Raw genomic sequence first — 26,125 nt, forward strand, 5'->3', positions numbered from 1 at the left:
AATATAATATATAGGGTTTTTATCGCGGTTCTCAAAGAATTAGCTTGTAAGTACTTTTTTAAATTATCTTTATTATAACTATTATGAAACACACATATATATCTAACCTAGCCAATGTAAATTTAAAATAAACTATCTTTAAATTGATGTTCTTATAAAACTAATTAAATTCTATAGACAATGTTAAATTTAAACAAACTATCTTCAAAATTGAAATTGTTATGACACTAACTAAATTATATTAACAAAATTTTGTACCTTTCTTTCACTGAATGCCTAAATGAACTGTTTTCCACTATATATATTCTAATCACCACTGAATGTCTTCGTACTTCGGTTATCCTTGTTTTTGTGAAATTACTTTTTTCAATTATCAGCTTCTACCAATTTAAGATATAGTTTTCTTCACCAGCATTTATACACCACCAAGCAAACCAGCAAACACCATTTATATTTATTCTTCTTTTCAATATACCAATATCCAATTATTATAAGTTGATTTATACTAATCTCCAATCATAATATAATTTTAATTCCTTCCAATGTCCATCCAATATTCTTCTAATATACTTTTATAATCTTCAATAATTATTTGTGTATAATTATAAATGTGCATTAAATATATGCATAATTTTTAATCTTCATTTAACTCACTATATTAAACAATTGGACTATCTCCAACTAACTTTCATATTTCTTATTAAACTGCTTGACTGACTTACTAAAACTGTGAACAATTGACTTCACTAACTAATCTACTAACTTTCATAATAAACTGCTTGACTTCTGGCTAAAAACTGCCATCTTGAATCCAAATCACGGGTATTTATATCTTTTTGGATATTCTAGAACCATCTGGTAAGAAATCATGTTCCAATTTCGTTCTATTTCTTCGATATGGATGTTCTCGAAAAAATATCTGTTCCATCCACCGACATAATCATTATTCCAGAATGTTCGACCGTAAACAATGGTCACACTCTGCACTCTGGAGAATTCGTTAATGTTCCATTGATAATTTTGTTGACATTTAGGCTTTTCAGATCAGAATAAACACTTAAATCATTAAATATATATAAATTAAACATTTTAAACTAACATTATTATTATAACCCCACTTTATATTCCTTATAATTCTTAATTTCTATCTGTCACTTCGAGAGTATTTTTGGTTGCCTATGCACATGGCTCACTTAAATATATTTACAACATTAAAATACAACTTTTTACAATTATTATATGATAATTTCTTAAAAATACCCTCACATAAATAATTTTTATTAAATTCTCTAGTATATAACTTATTTAAAACAACCAAATACCTAATATTATGTAGTATATAACTTATAAATTATTTTCTATAAACCCTAATCGTATCAATACCCCAAAATAATATTTAAAATAAATAATTTACTTATTATTTTTTTAAATATTAATTTTCTCATACCTTATTAAATTTAATAAATTAATAATTCAATTTTTTTTTTATTATTTAAAATGTGTTAAATACATCCCTGTTCGCTGTCTAATCTATTTATTATAATTTTTAGGTGTTTCTCATGATCTTCAGCCGTTTTAGAAAAAATTAATATATCATCAATGTAGTGAATTACAAAATGTTCATATTGATCCAAAATATCATGAAGACATCTACATAGAGCACTGCAAGATGATTGAAGTCCAAATAGTACTACTTTGAATTGATATACTACTCTATCTATCTGAAATCCTGTATACTGTCTACTTTTTCTTTCTAGAGGTATTAACCAGAAACTATGCTGTAAATCGATTTTAGTGAAAAATGACATTCCTGTAATTCTTCCTAATATTCCATCTATACTCATTGGTGCTTCAAATTGCTTTTCAGTAATCTTGTTAATATTCCTTGCATCCAAACATAACCTGATTTCACCTGATCTTTTTCGTACTACTACTATGGGGTTAATAAAACGTGTGTCTGCCTTCTCAATGATCCCATCTTCTAACATATTATTAATTGTTTTGTTTACTTCTTCTCTGTATTTATATGGTATTGGGTATGATTTTGTTTTAAAATCTTTTTCTTCTTTAACTTTTATACTATGGATATAATTTTGTGCAATTCTATTTTCTTTATTGACAAGTCCCTTGTGTTGCTGCAATATGGAAATGACTATTGATTTATATTCTTCAGGGCAATTTAAAACTTTCATCATATCTTCTTCTTTACAAATCACATTATTCTTCAATATGTACTCATTATTCCTTGCTTCCAATTTTACGCACTCCGCCTCGTAGGCATCCATCTGCTTAAAATTTCCATTCCTTAAATATTCACTACCATTATTCTTTACATTCTTTTGGGACATTTCCCTATCATCAAAATACATTTCTTCTTCATAAACATCATTATTTTCTTTTAATAATATCCTATCAACTCTTATTCCTTCTTCCACCTCATCTTTCTGCATAAATTTAATTATTTGCCCTTCCAAAGTTACCATTTTTTTTTCAAAATCTATCTTTACTTTCTTCTTTTCCAATTCATCATTTCCCATTAATATATCAACACATAAAACCTTGACAATAAATCCTTGCATATTAATTTCTTTATTAAGAATATTAATTTTAAAATTGACTAGTTTATCAATTTCACCCAACTTCTTATTATTTGCACCAACAATTTTAATTTTTGGAATCTTTATTATATCTGATAATTTTAATGTATTAAAAATAAAATTCTCCGAGACTAAAGTACTTTCTGAACCAGTATCTATCATAATCTTAATCATTTTATTTTTGGCCAAAGCATTTATATTAATTAAATTAATAGATTCAATAATTTTATCTTCATCTAAAGAAATAAATTCAGAAGGTTTTTCATAATAGCAATGGCCTAACTTGTAATTCAGAAAGTTTACTGCACAAAATTTTGATTATTAGAATTGTCAGATTGTATCTGACCACTTGGATCTGATGTACTATGTCTTTCCCTACTATGACTTCTACTCACATTTTCTTGCCTTGTACGATTTCGTTCCCTGTCTTCGCAGCTCCTATTCCTTCGAACACAATTTACCTGTCTGTTATAGTTAGGTCGCTCTGTATTTCTTCTATTGTTAAAATCTTGTCTATTATTATTAGTACTGTTATTAAAATGTTGTCTATTATAATTACTGTTATTATTATTAAAATTTTGTAAATTATTACCATATCTATTATATGATTGTCTATATTGTTGATTATCATTTTTATTATATTGAAAGTTATTATTGTTTTTTCTGTTGTTATTATTACTTGTCATATTGCCTCTTTGTATTCTTTGAATAAAATTAATAAAACTATCTATTGTTTGAATATTTTGTACAGTTACGGTTTGCACAACATCAGCATCAAAATGTCTAGATACATTTAAGACTGTTTCATCCTCTCTAAGTGGTGGTTCTAAATATTTTGCAACTGTTATCAATTTCAATGCATAATCTACCATATTTGATTTTAAATTTTGATTATACTTTCCAAAATATAGAATTTCTCTAAACTTGGCTTGCTCTAATTCACCCCAATAATAATTTAAAAATTTATTTTCAAATGTTTGAAAATTATCTAAATCATTCTCAATACTAGCAAACCAAGTTGCTGCATTGTCATTTAATGTCATTCTAATATAATCTTTAATATCATTAATATTATTCACAAATCTTAATTTATGTTTTAAACTATTTATGTATACTCTAGGATGCAAATTTTTTATATTACCAGAGAATTTAATCCCAGACTCATTTGTTAAATTTAAGTAAGGTCTCCCTATGTCTCTCATTTGTGAAATATCATCTATTCTCTGTTCCACATTTCTTATTTGATTACAATTTATTTGGATATTTTGTTGTATATCGTCTAATTTTTCTTCTGTGTTTCTCCTGTCTTCGTTAATTTTTACTTCTAAGTTACATTTCTGTAACTCTATTTTCTGTTCTATATCTATCTTATTATCTTGAATAATCCTCTTTACTTCTGTCCTCTCATTGTCTATCCTTTTCTTGTGGTCATTCCGTATACTTTTTATTTCATTTGCTACTTTTTTCTCTGCAGCTTCAAGTTTTTTATCCATTTGTTTTACAATTTTATTATTATTATCTTCTATTTTCTTTTCTAATTTTCTATAATTCTCTTCCAATTTCTGTTCCATTTTTTTCATGTCTTCTTTGACTTCTTTTGAATTCTCTTCCAATTTTTTTATGTCTTCTTTGATTTCTTTTGAATTCTCTTCCATTTTTTTCGTATTCTCTTCCATTTTCTGTTCCATTTTTTTCATGTCTTCTTTGATTTCTTTTGAATTCTCTTCCATTGTCTTGTTCATCTGCATCATTAATGACATCAAAGCTGCCATATTGACATTTTCCTCTCTTTCTGGATTCATTTCTGCAGTATCTTGTGGAACTTGAACTAAACTCTCCTCTTGTATAGGTTGTGTTTCTACTTCCACATCTTCTTCATTCTTTTTGCTTCTTGTACCTTTCTTTCCTTGAGACATTTTGAGACTTTACTTGTTCAAATATAATTAAAATTAAAATCTATACTTTTTTCTTTCTACTGATAATTAATTTAATTATATGAGAGCACTTATCTTCCCAAACTAATTCTTTTAAATAGAGAGCTACCGCGTTGGGTGCCAAATTGTTATGATGTGTTGTTTGTTTGAATGATGAGCAATGAGTATTTTTAATAATATAATATATAGGGTTTTTATCGCGGTTCTCAAAGAATTAGCTTGTAAGTACTTTTTTAAATTATCTTTAATATAACTATTATGAAACACACATATATATCTAACCTAGCCAATGTAAATTTAAAATAAACTATCTTTAAATTGATGTTCTTATAAAACTAATTAAATTCTATAGACAATGTTAAATTTAAACAAACTATCTTCAAAATTGAAATTGTTATGACACTAACTAAATTATATTAACAAAATTTTGTACCTTTCTTTCACTGAATGCCTAAATGAACTGTTTTCCACTATATATATTCTAATCACCACTGAATGTCTTCGTACTTCGGTTATCCTTGTTTTTGTGAAATTACTTTTTTCAATTATCAGCTTCTACCAATTTAAGATATAGTTTTCTTCAACAGCATTTATACACCACCAAGCAAACCAGCAAACACCATTTATATTTATTCTTCTTTTCAATATACCAATATCCAATTATTATTGTTGATTTATACTAATCTCCAATCATAATATAATTTTAATTCCTTCCAATGTCCATCCAATATTCTTCTAATATACTTTTATAATCTTCAATAATTATTTGTGTATAATTATAAATGTGCATTAAATATATGCATAATTTTTAATCTTCATTTAACTCACTATATTAAACAATTGGACTATCTCCAACTAACTTTCATATTTCTTATTAAACTGCTTGACTGACTTACTAAAACTGTGAACAATTGACTTCACTAACTAATCTACTAACTTTCATAATAAACTGCTTGACTTCTGGCTAAAAACTGCCATCTTGAATCCAAATCACGGGTATTTATATCTTTTTGGATATTCTAGAACCATCTGGTAAGAAATCATGTTCCAATTTCGTTCTATTTCTTCGATATGGATGTTCTCGAAAAAATATCTGTTCCATCCACCGACATAATCATTATTCCAGAATGTTCGACCGTAAACAATGGTCACACTCTGCACTCTGGAGAATTCGTTAATGTTCCATTGATAATTTTGTTGACATTTAGGCTTTTCAGATCAGAATAAACACTTAAATCATTAAATATATATAAATTAAACATTTTAAACTAACATTATTATTATAACCCCACTTTATATTTCTTATAATTCTTAATTTCTATCTGTCACTTCGAGAGTATTTTTGGTTGCCTATGCACATGGCTCACTTAAATATATTTACAACATTAAAATACAACTTTTTACAATTATTATATGATAATTTCTTAAAAATACCCTCACATAAATAATTTTTATTAAATTCTCTAGTATATAACTTATTTAAAACAACCAAATATCTAATATTATGTAGTATATAACTTATAAATTATTTTCTATAAACCCTAATCGTATCAATATATATATATATATATATATATATATATTCAGCAGTATTCACTGCCTTCCCTCGCTCAACCGTTTCCACCTCGCTCTATTCTCCCATTCTCCATTGTTTAGGCCTCTTTGACTCATGGCGTCGTCTACTTCGTTCTTTCAGGATCTTCGGGGTCGTCTTTTTTTCTTCCTTCCTATGGGGCTCCATTCGGTTATTTTTTTTATCCATCTGCTGTCGCTAGTTGTCCTACATGTCCATACCACATTAGTCTTTTTTTGCTTTATTTCGTCATTACTTCTCCTATCCATTCTTGTTATTCTGCAGCATCTTCGCAGGCAGTCCATCTCTGTTGCTATTATCTTACAGCTGTTTTTCTTGTTTATAATCCAATTTTCAGTCCCATATGTCATAATACTTCGCACTAAAGTTTTATAAATCTGTTTTTGTCTTCATATTTAGATGTCCATCCCACCATACTGAGTTAGGTTGTGGGATTGCTGTTCTTGTTTGTCCTAATCTTTGCTTAATTTCTTCCTCTGTTGTTGCCTTTTTCGTGATTATAAACCCCAGGTATTTGAATTTATCCTTTCCTTTGATTGTTACGTTGTCGTCAATCTGTAGATCTTCTATGTCTTCTTCACTTGTAGATAGGTACTCTGTTTTCGCGAGGTTAATATCTAGGCCAGCCTTGGTATATTCTTCTTGTAGTTTCTTCATCATGTAACTGAGCTCTTCTTGGTCTTGTGCAATCACTACTTGATCGTCTGCAAAGCTTAACGTACATAGGTATTCGTTTCGTACCTGTACTCTCATGCCTTCGCATTTTCTTTTCCATGTAGTCAAGTCTTTCTCTAAATATATTTTGAATAGGGTTGGAGAGGTGGAACAACCCTGCAGGAGCCCTTTTGTTGTGGTGAAGTCTCCTATGATTCTTGTTCCCATTTTACTGGACACTTTATTTTCTTTATACAGAGCTTTTTTAAAAATAAACTTATTTTAAAGTAATATTGTGGTTATTCCAATAAAAGTAAATAAATTACTCATTATCATATTCACCTTCAGCTTATCCTATTATATTATGAGGTTTTGTTAAGTTCAATCTTGGATCGATTTGCGACCTACATTTAGGTCTATTAGAGACCTTGTAGTACAACAGGATTATTAGTGACCAAAACTACGTTATCTGTGAATTTTAGATGGCAAAGGTCTCCATGAATGGATAGGCCTTTGTTTTGCCAGTCCTTTTTTCTGAATATATTGTTACGATAAATATGAGTCATAAAACTGTAAACATATTATTTCTAATTCTATTCTATTTTAGTAAGTTCGCCGGTCAGCTGAAAAAACCTGTCTGCCAACCTGACTTTTCGAGAGGGTCGCCTTTCGAATTCGAAGGGATTCTCAATTAACGGCATTTTATATTTAAAGAGGAAATTTTGTTGAAAACAGTGAATTCTAGTTCTAGTTTTGAATATGAGTTTAAATTGTAAGCCGGAAATAAATATAAATACATATTGTAAAATAAATTAGTTAATATTGTAATAAAGACTTTAATAAACTTGTAAGTGTTATAAATGTATAACTTTTGATAATAAATAAAGACAATAAATTAGATTAATAAAAACACTACAATATTTTTTAGAGTTTCTATAAAAATCTTTAAAACATGCGCAGAGTTTCAGTGAAGATATTACGTCAAAGATATTGTCGATGCCTTCTTCTTCTTTGTACGCCTCGCCTGTTTTTAATCGTTGGCTATGGTCATGTTAATAAGCTGCTGGTTAGTTGCATGGCTGCATAGTATAATGTTACGTAGCCAGGAGAGTTGTTTTCCTCCGACCAAGCATTTTCCTTCTATTTTGCCCTGAATGATCAACTGGAGTAAGCGATATTTAGGTACCTCATTATATAACGCGGTATTGGACATTTCTCATATAGATGGTGTTGATCAATTCTTGCTCTTTTTGCATGGTTTGTAGCATGTTCGCTGAATACCACCCCCGTAACACCATAACTCGGTCAATCCTGCAGTTAATCTAACTTGCCAGATATCAAAGTGTTTCATCCTGTCCAGGGCTTTGTTATTTAGTTTTAGTACTGAGTTTTCAACATAACTTTTTTGGACTACCATCCATTTCGTTTTTCTTTGCGTTGATTGTTAAGCGTTTGAATGTCTTCTAAACTCTTTGGCATTATAGTGGTATCATCTTAATATCTAATGTTATCAATAATTCCACCTCCGATTATAACACCTTCGCTACGGTTGTTTAACGCTATTTCAAACACTGATTTAGACAAGTCATTAAACAAAATCGGTGACATAACACTTCCCTCCCAGACACTTAATAGGAGCTTTAGCTAAAACCTCTTGATGCACCTTAATGCGAGCGATCCTACACCAACTAAGTCTAAGCATTAAAACAGCAATGTATACCAATAAAACATACGTAAATATTCTTTTCGAAACTCAATGCTTTTTAAAAAAATTGAGTGGGTGACTCATTGAACTGATAAGACGATAATCGCTACATTCTTTAGTGTTACTTTTTTTGGGAATATTTACACATATTGATTCCAACCAGTTTTCTGCTAATTTACCGCTGCTTTATATCTTGTTAAAGCAGGAGGTAAACATTGCAACACTCATTATCTCACAGTTATAATAATTATGTAGGTGTCTCGCTAGCACCAGAAAAATGCCTTCGCTTCGCTTGGGCGTAGCCTTTTGAAATTCTGAGACTAGAATAATTGGGCCCGTACCTCTGTTATAAATATGTTACGTTTCAGTAGATTCTTTGATTGTCTTCAAATAATGGTGATATGTAATTTTTCAATTTTTCCCGGTAAGGATTTTCCCATTTGGTACAAGGCTGTTAATATCACTTAAAATTCTACTATTAAAGTCTAGACAGATATTTGGTATGTAAATTCTGATTAATTACTATTTAAATGGGAATAAGCCACAATTAAAGGTTATAGTACGTTTATTGATGTTTCAATTTCCACTTCGGAAATCGTTCTCAAAATACAAACATTAGTAAATTAAACAAATTTTGTTTTTTTGTTACTTGGTGAAAAATTGTTCTAATAATTTATTTTTATCTGACTCATATATATTGACAATTCAGACATACATTATACATTTTAAAGTAGACGACTTTAAAATGATATTGCCAATATTGTTGAGTTGCGTTTCTGGGACGACTTTACTCAAAAGATAGTTCATTCGATTACATGAAATCAACTTTAACTTGAGAATATCAGTCAGAAAAAATGATAGCATATAATTCGTCTTATAAAAGACAAACACATGCCACGATGACAGTAAAAATCTCCTGTTAGTGATTCCATAGTAAATTATGAGGGAAAAACCAGGAAAAAAACTTTATAATACTATCCCGACATGGTAAATATTTGGCCGTGCATTTAGTTTACCTTCAATAAACACCAAATTCTGATTTTATATGTTTGTTATTTAAAAAACATAAATGATGTATCTTTTAATATGGGTAACCAGAACCTACTACATTCTGCCGAGGAATTTGCGACACAATTAGATAAATAGTTTATTTACGAATGTGCCATTAGATAAGACTTTAAATATAGTCAAGACAAAATTAGAGAGTGAAGATACATTAACAACTAGAAAAAGACTAAACATATCAGCTATAATAGAGTAGTTAACATTATGTACTGATAATACATATTTTCAACTAAATAATAAATTCTATAAACAAAATTTTGGTCTAGCAATGGGCTCTAGTTTATTTCCATTATTAGCCGATAAATTTATGGAAGATTTTGAACCAAATATTAATTCTAAACAAAATTGAAAACCCACAGTATGGTGGAGATATCTAGATGATGTATTCTTAATATGGCCTCATGGATCAGAGCTGTTGAACGCATTCCTGACTGATATAAACGATAAAGAAGAGACAATAACATTTACTATGGAAAAGGAATATAATAACACACTACCTTTCCTGGATGTTTTAATCTGTAAAAACGATATTTGATATGAGACTCAGGTGTATAGAAAACCAACACACACCAACAGATATTTAAATTTCAAATCAAATCACAATATTAATATTAAAAAGATAATCATTAAATTATTATATGATAGAGCCAAAGTTACTTGTTTTAACGAAAATTCGTTTTTGAAGGAGAAACATTCGTTAACATCTGTTTTATTAAAAAATGATTATCTTTTATCGTTTATAAATTAGAAATTTTCAACAATCGACCGAATAGAACAGAACAACTAGAACGAGATCCTACAGCATACACAAGAAATAATACGAGGAAAATAACAATCCCATACATAAAAGGATTATCAGAAAAACTTAAAGGATAGGAAATAAATTCAACATTTCAACAACATTCAGAACAACAAACACATTGAGATTTATTTTGTCTAAAACCAAACCTAACAATGAACAAGAAAGGACGAAGAATTGCATTTATAATATACCTTGTGAATGCGATCAGTCTTATTTAGGTGAAACATCAAGGCCATTAAATGTTAGAATAAGTGAACATCTTATATTAAAAATAGAGAATTTGATAGATCTCAAATACGTAAACACGCATGGGATAACGAACATAGGGTTCAATGGAATGATTCAAATATAGTCCTAAAAGAAACAGATGGTAAAAAGAGAAAAATCAAAGAAGCGGCTGTAATTATGCTAAATGATACCAATTGTGTCGCAAATTTCTCGGTAGAATGTAGTAGGATCTGGTTATCCATATTAAAAGAGAATGTTATTAAAAGGAAAATACCAGTATTAGTAAGTGGGTAACATGTAGAGGATACATCATTTATTTTTTTTAAATAACAAACATATAAAATCAGAATTTGGTGTTTATTGAAAATAAACTAAATTCACGACCAAATACTTACCATGTCGGAATGGTATTATGAGGTTTTTTTCCTGGTTTTTCCCTCATAATTTACTATGGAATTACTAATAGGAGATTTTTACTGTCATCATGGCATGTGTTTGTCTTTTTAAAGACGAATTACATGCTATGATTTTTATGACGGATATTCTCAAGTTAAAATTGATTTCATGTAATCGAATGAACTATCTGACAAGTAAAGTCGTCCCTGGAACGCAACTCAACAATATTGGCAATATCGTTTAAAAGTCGTCTAGTTTAAAATGTATAATGTATGTCCGAATTAAAATAAATAGATAAAATTAAATTATTAGAAGAATTTTTCAAGTAAGAAAATAAGAAAATTTGTTTAATTTACTAATGTTTGTATTTTGAGAACGATTTACGAAGTAGAATTTGAAACGTCAATAAACGTACTTAAACCTTTATTTGTTGCTTATTTCCATTGAAATAGTTATTACAAATTTTAATTTTACACGTTAATTAATTCAGTTTTATTTAAATGAAAGCTGTCGCATTGCTGTGCCAGCTTTTCAATTTCTAGACAGGACTCTTGTAGTCATCGGTCTTTTGCTAGTATTAGGATTTCTCGATGTATTTCTTTCTAATTTTGTTTATTTCGGGATTTGTATTTCCTTCAGAAGTATATTAGGTCTAAGCCTAATGCCTATTAGACCAGGCGGTATCTGTTTTGGGTTGGGTAAATCGTATATGATTCTAGTCTTTTGCATTAATCGCTTTGAAATATTATTAGAAATTGATAATTGTACTATGTGTACACTTCAAAAGGTGGGCTAAATTTTTTATCAAACAATTTGTGAAAAAAATTAAATGTTTTTTCTATTTTTCATAGCTATATCTCGGCAGCTATACATTTGAGAAAAAATTTGTAACATCAAAAAAGTTTTAAAATTAAATTTCCTATAAGACAATTGTTATTATTGCAAAATTGGCAAAAAAACTTTAAAAAGTATCAAACATTAATGTGTTTTCTATAATTTTTTCAGGCATTTAGAAGCCACATATAACTTTCAAAATTTATTCAGAAAATTATTAAAATATAAAAACAACACTATACAAAATTTCAGCATAATCGATTTTCTTTGAAAAATAATTTTCCAATATAAATTTATGAAAAAAAGTAATTAATTTTCAAACTTACGCAGAGCCGACAAAAAACTTTAAATACCTACTTAAAAGTTTTTTTTGCACATAAAAAAGAATTCATGGTTTCAAATAAAAGCCGAACCATCAAAATCAATTAAATAGTAGAGCCAAATAGACAAGTACAATAACTTTTTCAATTTTCAATTAACTTTTTTTTCTAAACCTATGTCGAATTTCAGAAAACGTATTTAAAAAAAAATCATTAAGAATGGTCAATTAGTTTGGAAGTTACGATCGAAAATGACTTAATAAATAAGTAATCGATCTGTGATTTATTCAATTAATTGTTTATTGAAGTTTATTTATAAAATTATTATTTAAATAAAATTAACATTTATATGTGAATAAATTTAGATTAATTAATAAAATAATAACATCGATATTGTCGAACGAAAATAACTTATCGAACGAAAAAAAAAAAGAAAAATTACGTTATTTTTGCAAGGGAATATTCATTTAAACGTAAAAACATGGAAAATAAATAATTATAGTCTTTTAAAGTATTATTTGAATGTTTTAACTCACGGGATATCATCTTAAAAAAATTATTACAATTGGACCACTAGAAGCTGAGATAATTGAAATTTTGTCGCTATTTTGAACGCGTGATTTCATGTTTGAGACGGATAAAATTGCTATCACCACCACTACCTCTCGTAGATTTTTCTGTAGTTTTAAAACAAAATTTTAACCAGATTACACAAAAGAAAAAGGTGAAAATTTATATCTATACTTAGACATATTTTATTATATACGCGTAGAAATAATATTTAAAGATTTCTATTAATGTTAACTTAAAGAAATACACAATAATATGTTTCATTTAATTTGTATAAATGCATTATAAAGCGTTTTTAAGAAGAACATTTGTTCAGAACACACTGTAACTGTAATCGAACGAAGGTGAAATTTTGGCATAAATTGGTAACACTTGCAGTGTTGACACTTTAGTTTTGTTTTTATTATTTACTATTAATTAAACTATGTTGTTTTTTAAACAAGCGGCTCAAATTATTTTTAACAAGATTATTTTTTAACTCTTGTTTTGTTTCTATTTATTTACATTAAATATTAATTTATTTTGTTGTATAATCCACTTTTGCAATAATTATGTGACCTATTTGATTTAAAATGGATTCAGAAATTTTTTATACTTTGGCAACTATGTCAAGTTCGATCTCTGACGTAGATAATGACGTGCAACGGTATGTAAATTAGATGAACTGTACTAGGTACTTGGCACAACAAAGTTATTTGTTGAAAAGCAGATCGCAAACCTTCGTACTATTTTTTAAATTACGCTCAACTTTGTTCGATCATCACTTGGGAACTTGGGCGTCTTTTGCTGAACTTTCAACGTAAGTTTTACTTTTATTTTCGCCTTTTAGAGCAACTATTTGCTGTTTATCAATAATTCATGCATTTCCTGTTTTCGATTAGGTTTTATACTACTTAATAATTAAAAAATACAGATAAGTGACCTTTGTGAAATAAACATTAAATTGCTGTAGGTATATGAATAATAATAAAATACTACAAATACTTACCTAAAGTCATAAATGGCATGCTAAAATCGACTATTGATCGTCTTTGTTGATTGATAGTCAAATCGCAAAGAGCTAAATGTGCATTCTAAATAAAAATAAGGAAAAAAAATGAAATTTATTTAACATAAAACATTGTTTACAATAAAATTTTAAAGAAACGTTAATTATGTGTACATATGTATGTATATATATATATATATATATATATATATACAGTGTGTCCGTAAAGTATGGAATAAATTCGATATTTTCTAAATGAAAAGCCTTTTTAAAAAAATCTAAAACAAGTCGATTTCTAAATTTAATGTTCTACATTTTACAATAAAATTTCATTATACAAGGTGATACACATTGATACAAAATGAACCTACGGATAATTTAGAAGATGAAGATGAAAATGCGGGGCCAAGTACTCAGCAAAGGAAGAATTTGTGTGTAGCTGATGAGCAAAATATGGTGTTAGATGTATTTGATGGACTTTCTAAAAAAATGACCAAATATGAAGCTGTTAAGCAAATGGCAGCTTTAACAAAAAAATCTTGTGCAACAGTGTACCGTTTAATAAAGACAGGTTCGAAAAATAGAAAAACAAGAAAGGATTTGGGAAGCTCTAAAAAAATTCAACCTCACCTCTTGGACCCTATTCGTGAGACAATATATATGTATGCAGTTAAAGTTATGCCTAACTTAAACAATATCATGAAAAAATTAAAAGAAAAACATATTGTTGATGATTGTTCCACAAAGACTTTGGGGAAATTTTTGATCAAAAATGGTTTTAAATATAAAACTGCCAATAAGAGACAAACCATAATGGAAAGTAGCCGCTTAATAAAATGGAGGAATGAATATATTGAAAAAATTTCACAATACCGCAGTGAGTGTCGAGAAATTTATTATCTGGACGAGACTTGGTTTGATTCTCACGAAACGATAAATAAAGCCTGGACAAACGGTACAAGCAAATGCCAAATAGATTTACCCCAATCTAGAGGCGAGCGAATTTGCATATTACATTGCGGAGGACAACATGGATGGGTGAACGATGCGTTATTGTTAAGTTCCAAAAGTATTAAAGACAGTTCTCTAGACTACCACCAAGACATCGAAGGGACGCTTTTTGAATCGTGGTTTGAGAATATATTACTCCCAAATTTTGAAGAAAATAGCGTGATTATTATGGACACTGCATCATATCACTCCAGATGCATTAAAAAATTAATAGCCGAATACCTATATTTTAAGGATTATTACGCCAAAGATCAACTACTCCAGGTTCTTCATACAAAAGTCGTAACTAAAGAACATATTATACGTAGATAAATTAGCCACTAACAATGGACATACGGTTTTAAGATTACCTCCATATTACTGTGTATTGAATCCCATAGAATTGCTATGGGTTCAGTTAAAAAACCATGTCCGGAGGAACAACACATCTCCAAAAGATGCCCAAAGTGTTGTCGAACTAATAAAAACAGAGTTCAAAAATATCAGTGCTCAAAACTGGCAAAATGCAATAAAACATGTAAAGAAAATTGAAAAAGGTTACATGAAAAATGTCCCAGCCTTGAAGAAAATTATTAATATGGCTAAGAGTGATGAAGAGAACGATAATAACGATGAGTTGGAATAACTGTTAAATCTAACTGGAAGATCCCAAATGAATGTGAACTTCCGAAGTATACCATTTAATTTATTATAGTAAAAAAACCAATGGGTAACTTTTTGTGGCATCGCATGTGACATGTAAGTAAATTAAAACTATTTTTGAAGTTATACTTCTTTAGGCGCGATTGGGAAAAATTGATGAGAGTGAATTTTTATAAAATTCACAGTATGAAGTACGCGCATATTCACAGCATGAAGTTAGTGGCTACATCCAAATCTTTTAAGTTAGCTATTAATGCAAATAAAGTGTGAAAAAAAATATATTGGTGTTTTTGTTAATTGGTGTACATTGTATATATATATATTTTTGTGTGTAAAAATTGACCTAGTTCAGTAGTTTTCATGTACTTTATAATTACGTAGAAATTTCTCCGTTACTTTAGGACCTCACTGTATAATATATTAATATTAAGTGTTCATTGAAAAACTTAGCACGGTTAATAAAAAAACTTATTATGAGGTAGTTTACTTTAAAAATAATCAGTATTTCGATCAATTAGTAAAAACATTTAAGTACACAATTTAATAATTCGAAATTCAACACTTTCTCCGATAATTTTATTTGAATGTTGGATACAGATTATTACAACTCTGTAAATATCTGTCTGGGGGTCTGTGTTACAATAGGTATCAATATGGGATTACCAGTAGGTTGGTTTTTAAAATTTCATATAGATCTTGTCCCTCACTATAAAAATTATGACTTATTAATCTTGGTAATATTAAAAATCGATTATCGCTAATTTCTATAACTGATAGTGTGCTTACTGTTCGAATGCTCGAACGAGACTCTAAAATACTGTTTATACAGATTATTTATATAGTTTTACAAAGTGTCAAAAAAACTTACTCCTTCTAGTAAATCTCCAATTAACCCATTCCATCTTTTTTCCTCGGGTATATATTTTCCATAAACGTTATTTTCTGTTATCTTAATTTCGTATTTAAATTCCAAAATAGCAGCAATTTCGTCCATTAAATCTTTGGTATAACCTTCGTACCTATCGTTTCCTTCCAATATTTTTCCGTCGGGAGACTGAGCTAGCCTCAAATATGGTTCACCAACTCTAAAAAAGATAGTAATGAAACTGAGACAAACATGTTTCTACAGCTTTAATAAATATTTTGACAAGTATTTCATTTGTAGTATATTTTAAAAACAAGAATTGGATTAATATTTTTTAATATTTTAATGTAATTTTCGACCAATTTTTCTCAGAAAAACTTATATTATCATATTAAGAAAAAAATACCTTTAATTTGATATAAAAAACATGCACATACGTTATTAGCAGCGTATTTTATTTAAAAAATAAATGAACGAAATAATAATATATGTATATATAATGTAATAATAATATATGTGTAATAATAATATTATTTGTCAAAAACTAATTACTACTACATACTTGAATTAAAAATATTTGCGGCCACTTTTTGACTGGCAACCTATTATCAATGTATTCTTCTAATTTTAAATGTATGTAAACATGTGAGTAAACTACGTTATGAACGCTGAAGGCTGACTATTGCAATTTTTGTTTTTTGTAATAATATGCTTGTACATAGTACATGTAGGATTTTAATTATTATGTTAATTTGTTAATTATAGCTCTCTTAATTTTAACAAAAGAGTATTTTGTTTTTAACTTAAGAATATGGAGAAAATTAAAAAAGAAATAAATTAAAATGTTAATAATCCAACTATATTTACTTTTATTTATTAACAAATGTACCTTGTAGAAACAATAACATTAACTTTTTTCAAGCTTGATATAGCTGCTAAATTTGTTTCTTCCGAAGTTCTCATTAATTTAAGAGTTTCGTTTTCAGCAAAATATGCAGCGATAAGTTGGTTGTCCAATTGGGTGTACACGTACAGATTAAAGTATTCTCTATTGCCGCTGTCATCAAATTTTATGGGGCCGGTTATTGTAGCCAAGTCATTTTTCTGGAATATAAAAAGCATGCTCGTACATAAAGCTATTATTAACGTTATTATATTGATCAACTCAACAAATGATTACATTCAGGAGATCAAAATCAGAATAGAAAAGGCTAAAGCAAATTTCAACAAAATGAAAAGAGTGTTATGTACAAGGGATTTAAAATTGGAACTAAGGGTTAGGTTGGCGAGGTGCTACGTTTTTTCGACTTTGTTTTATGAAATGAAATCTTGGATCTTGAACGCGACATCAATGAAAAACTGGAATCATTCGAGCTGTGGGTGTATAGAAGAATTCTGAAAATATCTTGGACAGAACGCGTCTCAAACAAAGAGCTTCTGAGATGAATAAAGAAATAGAAATTTTAAATACAATCCTAGTGATTGAGCGTGTTTACATAGAAGTGTATTGTATCATATTGACACATTGCGACATAACGTGTAAGTGTTCTTTTACTTTGGTCGTATTTTATGCTATTTTCAGCATACTTATTATAGGTGATTGTTATTTTATATTTTTATTTTCAGTATAATGGCTGCAAAGCGGATTTACAACCTAAATAATCCGAATGACGTAGAATATGTTCCAAAATTTATGTTAGAAGAGGACGAAAAGGAAGATGCCCCTAACCAAATGGAAGATTTCGAGGATGAACCGGACACAGATGCGGAAGATCAGCTAACGGATGAAAGAGTTGGTGACTCTGATACTGAAGAGAGTGGGAAAGAGGAAGAACTGGATTTACACGACAATTTACTTTACTTTGGAAAAGATAAAACTACTAGATGCATGAAAACACCGCGCGCGAAGAAGCGCAACACACTGAGCCATATAACCTGTTTACACGTCTATCAGAAGTAATACATGAAGCACGACTAGCTACAATAGTCAAGTTCACAAACCAGTACATTCATCTTGAAGTAAGGGATCGCTTTGACCGACAACGTGATGCAACTGACACGGACATGACAGAATTCAAGGCCTTCATAGGCCTTTTATATCTAGCAGGAACTTTGCACACCAACAAAATGATGTTAGAGGATCTCTGGGGTACAGATGGATACGGCGTGGAAATATTTCGACTGGTTATGTTTCAGAAGGTTCAAGTTTCTTATGAGATGCCTGCGTTTCGATGACTGCATCACAAGACCTGAGAGGAAAGCTATTGATAACATTGCATTGATTCGTGAACTCTTTGACGATTTTGTTCATAATTGTAAACATAGCTATTCACTAGGACAGTGTGTGACTATTGACGAAAAACTGGAGGCTTTTAGGGGACGTTGCAGGTTCAAACAATATATACCTTCAAAGCCATCCAAATACGGAGTAAAAATTTATGCTATGTGTAATGCAGTTACTTTTTATAGTTATAGCCTGGAAATATATGGTAAAAAACAACCTATGAACAAAATAATAAACCATCTGATGTCGTTAGAAGATTGGAACAACCTATTTATGGAACGGGGCGCAATATAATGGCAGATAATTGGTTTACAGATGTGAAACTTGTTACCGAATTAAAAAGTAATAGACTGTCATATGTTGGCACAATAAAAAAAAAAGAACTGCCAGTAGATCTGCTAAATTTAAAAGGGTGACCGACGGAAGTTAACTAAATACAGTTAACTATGTTTGGTTTTGGACAACACTGCACTATTGTTTCCTACGTAACAAAAAAGAATCGAAATGTTCTTGTTACATCTTCTCAGCATTACGATGATTCCATAGATCAGACGTCAGGACAAGCTACGAAACCAGATATGATCACATATAATAAACCCAAGTCAAGTGTCGACGTTGTCGATAAGTTTTGCGCTTTCTACAACGTTGCTAGAAATACACGTCGTTGGCCCATGGTCGTCTTTTTTTCCATGCTGAACGTTGCAGGCATTAATTGTGATTTCAATCGGAAATGGACAGGAGAATATACGGCGTCGCCTTTTCATTCGGAAACTAGGCCATTAGTTAGCCTTACCACAATTACAAAAAATCTTATGACACAAGATATACCATATTCTCTTTCTGAAGCGCTCAGCAGATTTAAAGTCATGGCATATTATCATGCACGTTGCGTTTCCAGCACGTAGCGTTTAGTTTCCCAAAAATATAATTTAAATGGTTTTAAATATGAACAACTCACACTGTCCAGAACGTATTATTTCAGACACCTAACGTTTCCGTTCAGTATATTCGAAAACAATATTTTACTGATGCCGACGGTTACGTAACAAGTCGTAACCGAATGGTACGGATAATGTGAATTAGATGTCCGTCGTTTTTCCCTCGTTGTTTATTTAGGTATTTGTTTGATTTTGATACAAAGTATTTAAAAAAACAGTTTTCGAGGCTATTTTGTCCTTTATGCATGTGTTTTTATTGCTTTGTGACAATTAATCATGGAAGTGATAAACAATTAGGATTTTTGTACGGAAGTGATACCTCCTCTTTTTAAAAATACTTTTTGGTTTGATATGTATGGCTTCATTAAATGTAGTATTTTGTTTTTTAACTGAAGGTGTAATTAAATTCAAAACATATTCAAACTGAATCCTATTCATTCTAAAATATCCATAATATTTTTTCATCGCCATCAATTAATTCTTTGTATAAAGTACAGTATTCACCTTCCTACTTCCTTTCTCTTAGCATTGGATGTACTTCAAACCTTTTTTTTTTACTACAGTTTTTCTTTCTTCATCGTTAAGTAGAAGAGCAATTGCACATAATTTTTTTCGAGAAAAGCGAAGAAAATCATATCTTCACCGAACCAAATTGAAACGTTCTATGTATGAAAATGTGAACGCGCAGTCCGATTGCTCGACTGGAAACGCTACGTGCCGGAAACTATACGTGCACGATAATATGCCGCGACATTTAGACCGACGGAAGAGCCTGATGAAGAAGCTGGACTAGTGGCTGCAGAAGAGGTAGCTCAAACAAAGCGTCGTCGCTGTTACACATCACGAAAGACCAGGTTGAACAAAACCATTTGCAAGAATTGTAAACGATATATAGCGTGCACATCATATCACTCAGGGTTACAAGAACAAGAAGAATCAAGTGACACGTAAGAGACAGATCGGCACCGCAATGAATGGAAATAAAAATGTTTATAAGAAAATAATATATTTTATGTTTGCGTCATATAGGAAGCAACATTTTATTTTTACCAATTTATAATGTAAGAAATCAAATCATTTTATACGAGTACTCAGGTTATATGTTTATGTAAGTTATCGTTTTTTGGTAATATATAAATGTTTTAAATCTTACTAAAAGAATAAATTATAAAAATAATAAAAAACACAACTAAAACACCACATATATCTGACTGCGTGTTAGTAAATTTTATAGTCACGTATCAAACAGATACATTGCGACCGTTGCTGTCAATAGCTTTTTACCCGTAAGTCACGTCTTCAGATTTACATACACAAATAGTTTTTTTGTTATCACAATGTATTTACACAAACAAAAAAGGACAAACATAATGAATTATTGGATGTAATCTACAACTACGCTTGATCCAGAAACTATTGCTGTTACTGTAATTTTAAGTCAAAATTAGATGTATCATTGTGATACATTGTGACAGCTTTTATACAAGAGTAAGTTGCGACCGACGGAAAGTTTAAAACATAATTTCGCTCGCGTAACTGATATTTAAAATCGCTGGTGGCTTCAAGCGTTGTTGAAGCTCTGAGAGAACCCGTCATTTTACATAAAAAGTGCTAATAGACATTTTTGTAGAAAATTATCTTAGCTATATTTCTTCTTTGAAATATTTTTCTATGGAGTACAGATTCTTGGTAAATCGGTCTTCCCTCCCCCTACAAGGGGGAATTTATTGTCGTATGACATCTCTATCCACTGGAGTATTAGGGGAGTATACCCATGAAATAAAATGGAATAATCTCATTTGTTGATAAAACCCTTTTGATAATATTTTTCTTAGTTTATCGAGGAAGTTTTATTATGCAAGATAAAGTATTTACTCACCTCTTTTGTTGATCTAATAATATCAGGACCGTCCAAGTATATATCCATACCAAAACAGTTTACTTTTGCATTGGAAATATAAGGCATATCCTTTAATGTAGTAGATAAATAAACCAGAGCATCATGAAACAGTAATGTTTCAGTCTAAAAAACATGAAATATTTTAAACCAATTCGTTTTCTCATAAGCATAAAATAAAATTTTTCTTAGGTTTAATTATTAATTGGCAATTAACAAAAAATTATAGCAGGTGTTTAGAAGACGCCTAGAAAAAATAATAAAGTATATGAAAATGCCAAAAAATAGAATAGGAATTAAAATAAAAAAAAAAGAATAAATTGGGTTAATAATAATAATAATCAAACGTGGGATATCATCACGAGTTTCTTTTTAGATATCTCTCCGTGCATAGCTAATCCCACGGCTAAAATTTAGCCATATGGACAAGGCTTGGTTCTTTACTTGGCTCGTTTCCAAGTGATTGGTCTTGGTATTGTTCTAAAACTATATGCTATATCGATAAGTGACTAGGACACATATAACTTATAGAAAACAATAAGGATTGAAAACATGGACATTTCTAAAGAAGATGAAAATCATCTTCTGATCCTTAAAAGAAATACCTTTAGGAAGAATATTTGATGCAATCTGTGAAGACGTCATCTAAAAAGGCGATATAACATTCATCTCGTTCTCATCGTGTTTGTTTCTTAGAAATGGGTGATGCAAAGGGTTTGTTTGTGTTGGTTATTCCGTTTAAGCATTTTCTTGTGCTTCTTCAGGACGTGTTCTTGGTTGTACGTTGCGGCACTAGTTTCCTTGGATCACTGGTGGTGGAGGTTGTGGTAATGCTGGTGGTCTGGTATACTGGGGAGAAGGGTGTTATCCAGAGGAGAAAGGGCGTGGAGAACAGCCCTTTTCAGAATTATTTTATTTTTTGTTTTGTTGTTTGACTGGATCTAGGTTTACGCATTAAGGGCAGCTGAGACTGTAACCTAAATCCTGAAATACGATTCCTCTCTGACCGTGTGCAAAGCTCTAACTAAGGTATTTATCTAGATACGGTTGAAAACAAGTGTTGCCTTCAGGGAATCGAATGTATACGTCAGGAGGTTTACTGCTTATATATATAAGTATTGTTACGGTTTGTCACCAGATATTGTCTCCAGTTTAGTGTTTTGGTGATCCTGTATGTTCGATCTGCATTGTATCTGTATCTGTTGGATCTGTATTGCACTTTTAAAGAGATGAGATGCATTTTGTTTGGGTTAGCTGTTATTCTCCATCTCCGGCACCACCTATCGATAAGGTTCAGGTGATTTTGAGCATGCCTTGCAATTACATCTGTATCTCGTACTGTTGTTACGAGAGCAGTGTCGTCAGCATCAAGTAGGGTAATGGTGTTAGTGTTTCTAGGGTTAGGTAAGTCACTGTTGTATATTGTGTACAGTATAGGTGCCAGAATGAAATCTTGGGGCACTCATGGTGTGAGAATGAAGGATGTTAATAGTGGGTTTTGACCTTATCCTGATGCTCCTATCTGAGATAAAAGAATGGAGTACTTTAATAAATGAGATAGACAAGCCAATGTTTTGTAGTTTTTTCAATAGTTGGGCATGCGTGACTTGACGTGTGATAAAGACTTTCTGAACATAGAGAAAAAGGGGTTTTGATATTTTATTTTTGAGTGATGTGAGTGATGATTTCAATCAACGTAGTGTTCTCCACGGCAGTCGTTCTCCAATGTTTGTTAGTCCACAGATGCCATGACTGGATGCTCATGGACTATTTGTGGATCAAACGTGTGAATGGAGTATCTATGAAAGTGGTTTCGAGCAATTCTTCGATTGATCTTTTAGTAGCGGTACGGAACGCTTGGTCAAATATTGAATCATTTGGGCGGGTGAATATATTTTGAAGATGTGTTTTAAAGGCTTAGGCCTTTTGATGACCTTAATTTAATATCTAATTGGTCACCACAGGGGGAGAAGGGTTAGATGTTTTTTGTTTTGTTAGGGTTTTGAAATTTGTCCAGATAGAATCACCGTTTAAGTAGTCCAAACCAGAGGTGGTTCGCCACCATTGATTGGTTTTGATGTTATTTACCTAATATAAAACTTTGAGATAAATTAGAAACATAAAGAAATGCCAGATGGCAGGAATGTAATATAACTCAAAAAATCGGTAGGCAAAGGAGGGCAGTACACCTGTCAAGTGAGAATAAAAACTATCTAAGTAACTATCTAACTAAGATTAAAGTCTTATCACTACTTTTGTGAAACAGTAGAAGAAGAAGGCTAAAGTGGAAGGACATTGTAGACGATTTTACTAGGACGAGGATTTTACTTGAAAGATAAGAGATGGAACCACGAAATACAACAGTGGAGGCCATGGTTAGAGAAGCAGAGGAAGACCACAAATGAGATGGGCTAATGACATTAAGAAGATCGGAGGAAACAACTGGAAGCAAGTGGTGCAAAATAGAAGACACTGGATTGATTTGGGGGAGACCTATGTCCAAAGGTGGATTACTTAAGGCTGAAGAAGAAGAAGGATTTTACTACTACTAATGTTGATGATTTAATTTATATTTACATAATTAAAAATATTACCTTTAAAGTATCTGGATCAATAGTCATGGTTTTTCTGTTAAACTCAACAGCCGCTATATTCCATTTTTGTATTGCGCTGAAAAAGTTCTCATTATCAGCATCAAAAATTCTAATTGTAGTAATATTTGCAGTCACATTCAGACTAGAAAAGTCAATCGTATGGGCATCCTAAAGAATATATTAAAAATATTATATATATACAATAATAAATATTATAAACTAAACATAATAAAAATAATTACCAATGATGTTAGAAAATAGTTGTATCGAATGTCTACCATGTCTAATGATTTTGCTTGAGCTAATATTGGTAAAATATTTTCAGTTTTACAATCAAGTATGACGTTGTTCTCAGTAGAATTTTTAAATTTCTTGAAAATGTGCCTAAAACATAATTCATTACAAATGCAACAATTAAATATTCAGATAAATTGACTACAATTATATAATACTGAGCCAATAAGATTTTTTTTTGAAAATGTTATCCAAATAAATCTAAACACAAACCAACCTTTTTTTTTGACAATTCAACGGAAACAAAAACATTTTCAGTGAGTCGATCTTTTAAGATTGTTTTGCTATGTGGTTTCCCCAGAAAAACCTCATAAACAGCTTTTTATACATGCTGATATAAATATTTTTTAATATTGAGTTAGAGTGCACCCTGAGACTAAAGTGTTTCTTTCTCTAAAAGCTATCTGCTAAAAGCCACAGTAAAAATTGTGTTAGATAAACACTAATTTAGGACATTCTTTACGAAAACCAGCAGTACGTTCTACAATTGAATCCTTCAAGTCGTCATTTATTTTCATACCGCTAAGGAAGAATATTATAACTCCTTTTAAGTCATTAAAATATCAGTGTTTGGAAACCCTTCGTCGTACCCTGTAAATTAACTATATTTACCTTCATCCTAAAACTTACCTCCAGACCTCTGCCTTGAACGCTATTATTATGGAAGTTTTTCAAAAGCTGTCTACATTCCTGTATTCAGAACACATAAATCAAGAGCATGAAAAACTCTTTTCGGTACCATTTTGTTGTTTTCCGTACTGTTTCCACACAATTTAGTAACATATCAGTTTTATCCATTGTCACCATGTTAATATTATAGCGTACATATTCTAATTTAAAAATTAGTTGTCCAGATTTTTATCAGTTTTTCCTGTAAGATTCATGGATACTTTATGATTAGTGGTAAGCATATAAATGTCTCTCTTGCCGCAAAACTTTATGCATAAAATGTTTCTTGAATGTTTAAATAACATTTTGGACATCTTCAGTTTTTCTGTAAGTGACGCAAATTTTTGCGGTTTTTTAACAACATCAGGGTTTCAACAATGATCCATAAAACACTCAATTTCTTATTTTCGTATTGGTACCCGTATATATTAGAAAATCCAAAATGTAGCCAATCTTATAGTAATAAATTTAAAAAAATCTTATTTCAAACTGGTTTCTTTTATTTGGAATATACTGTTTAAATCCCAACTTAGCCTTGAACAAAAAAGGTTTTAATCTAAACAGAAACTTTTAGGAGGCACAAAATTTGCTTTTAAGGTTTTTCGTAGAAAATCTACGAATGCTCGAATTTTATAAAGCTTATCATTCTTGTCAAATATCTCATTGATTGAGAAATGCAGCACACATAGAATAGCTAAGAATTGATCACGTGACATAATTTATAAGAAAATTGGGGTGTGTAATAATAATAATAATAATAATAATAATAAGTCACCTAGGACTCGATAACATGGAAAGAGTCCCACCAGAGCTCAATCCTTTTGATACCGTAGGTATCTGGGATGAGTGAATTTTCTCCTTAGAGGGAGTGTGAGCCGTATGGCTAAATCTGGATAATAATAATAATGCGCGAAAAAATGCGCATTTGGATGGGTAAACCTCTACAAGGGCGGCGACATTCGAGTGAAGTCAGTCAAGACTATGTCAATAATATAGCGTTGAACTATTGGTTGACATCAGGAAAGATGTTCCCTGAAACAGAAGGTTCATTACTTGCCATTCAGGATCAGGTTATACCAACCAAAAATTACCTGAAATATATTGTCAAATTACCGCGGTATCAAGGGGGAAGAGGACTTATAGATATAGGTGACTAATTGGATAAACAAATTTCTCATTTAAGAACTTATTTTCTGATACCTAACACCAATAATTTGCGTGGTAAATACAACGAAAAGATCGCC

At 30.4% G+C, this 26,125-nt stretch overlaps 1 protein-coding gene across 1 annotated transcript in view; it reads right to left on the minus strand.

Moving 5' to 3' along the window:
• Nucleotides 1-26,125, minus strand: part of LOC140437333 (glutamate receptor ionotropic, kainate 2-like) — an 83,451-nt gene that overhangs the window by 35,563 nt on the left and 21,763 nt on the right. The window contains exons 5-10 of the mRNA XM_072526807.1: nt 24,161-24,302; nt 23,919-24,086; nt 21,307-21,450; nt 17,095-17,309; nt 16,209-16,425; nt 13,688-13,772 (exon numbers count right to left, since the gene is read on the minus strand). Of these exons, the coding sequence (XP_072382908.1) occupies nt 13,688-13,772; nt 16,209-16,425; nt 17,095-17,309; nt 21,307-21,450; nt 23,919-24,086; nt 24,161-24,302 (971 nt within the window). The remainder of the gene's footprint in view (nt 1-13,687; nt 13,773-16,208; nt 16,426-17,094; nt 17,310-21,306; nt 21,451-23,918; nt 24,087-24,160; nt 24,303-26,125) is intronic.

Source organism: Diabrotica undecimpunctata, chromosome 3 (assembly GCF_040954645.1).
Source record: "Diabrotica undecimpunctata isolate CICGRU chromosome 3, icDiaUnde3, whole genome shotgun sequence".
In the NCBI taxonomy this organism is placed as follows: domain Eukaryota; kingdom Metazoa; phylum Arthropoda; class Insecta; order Coleoptera; family Chrysomelidae; genus Diabrotica; species Diabrotica undecimpunctata.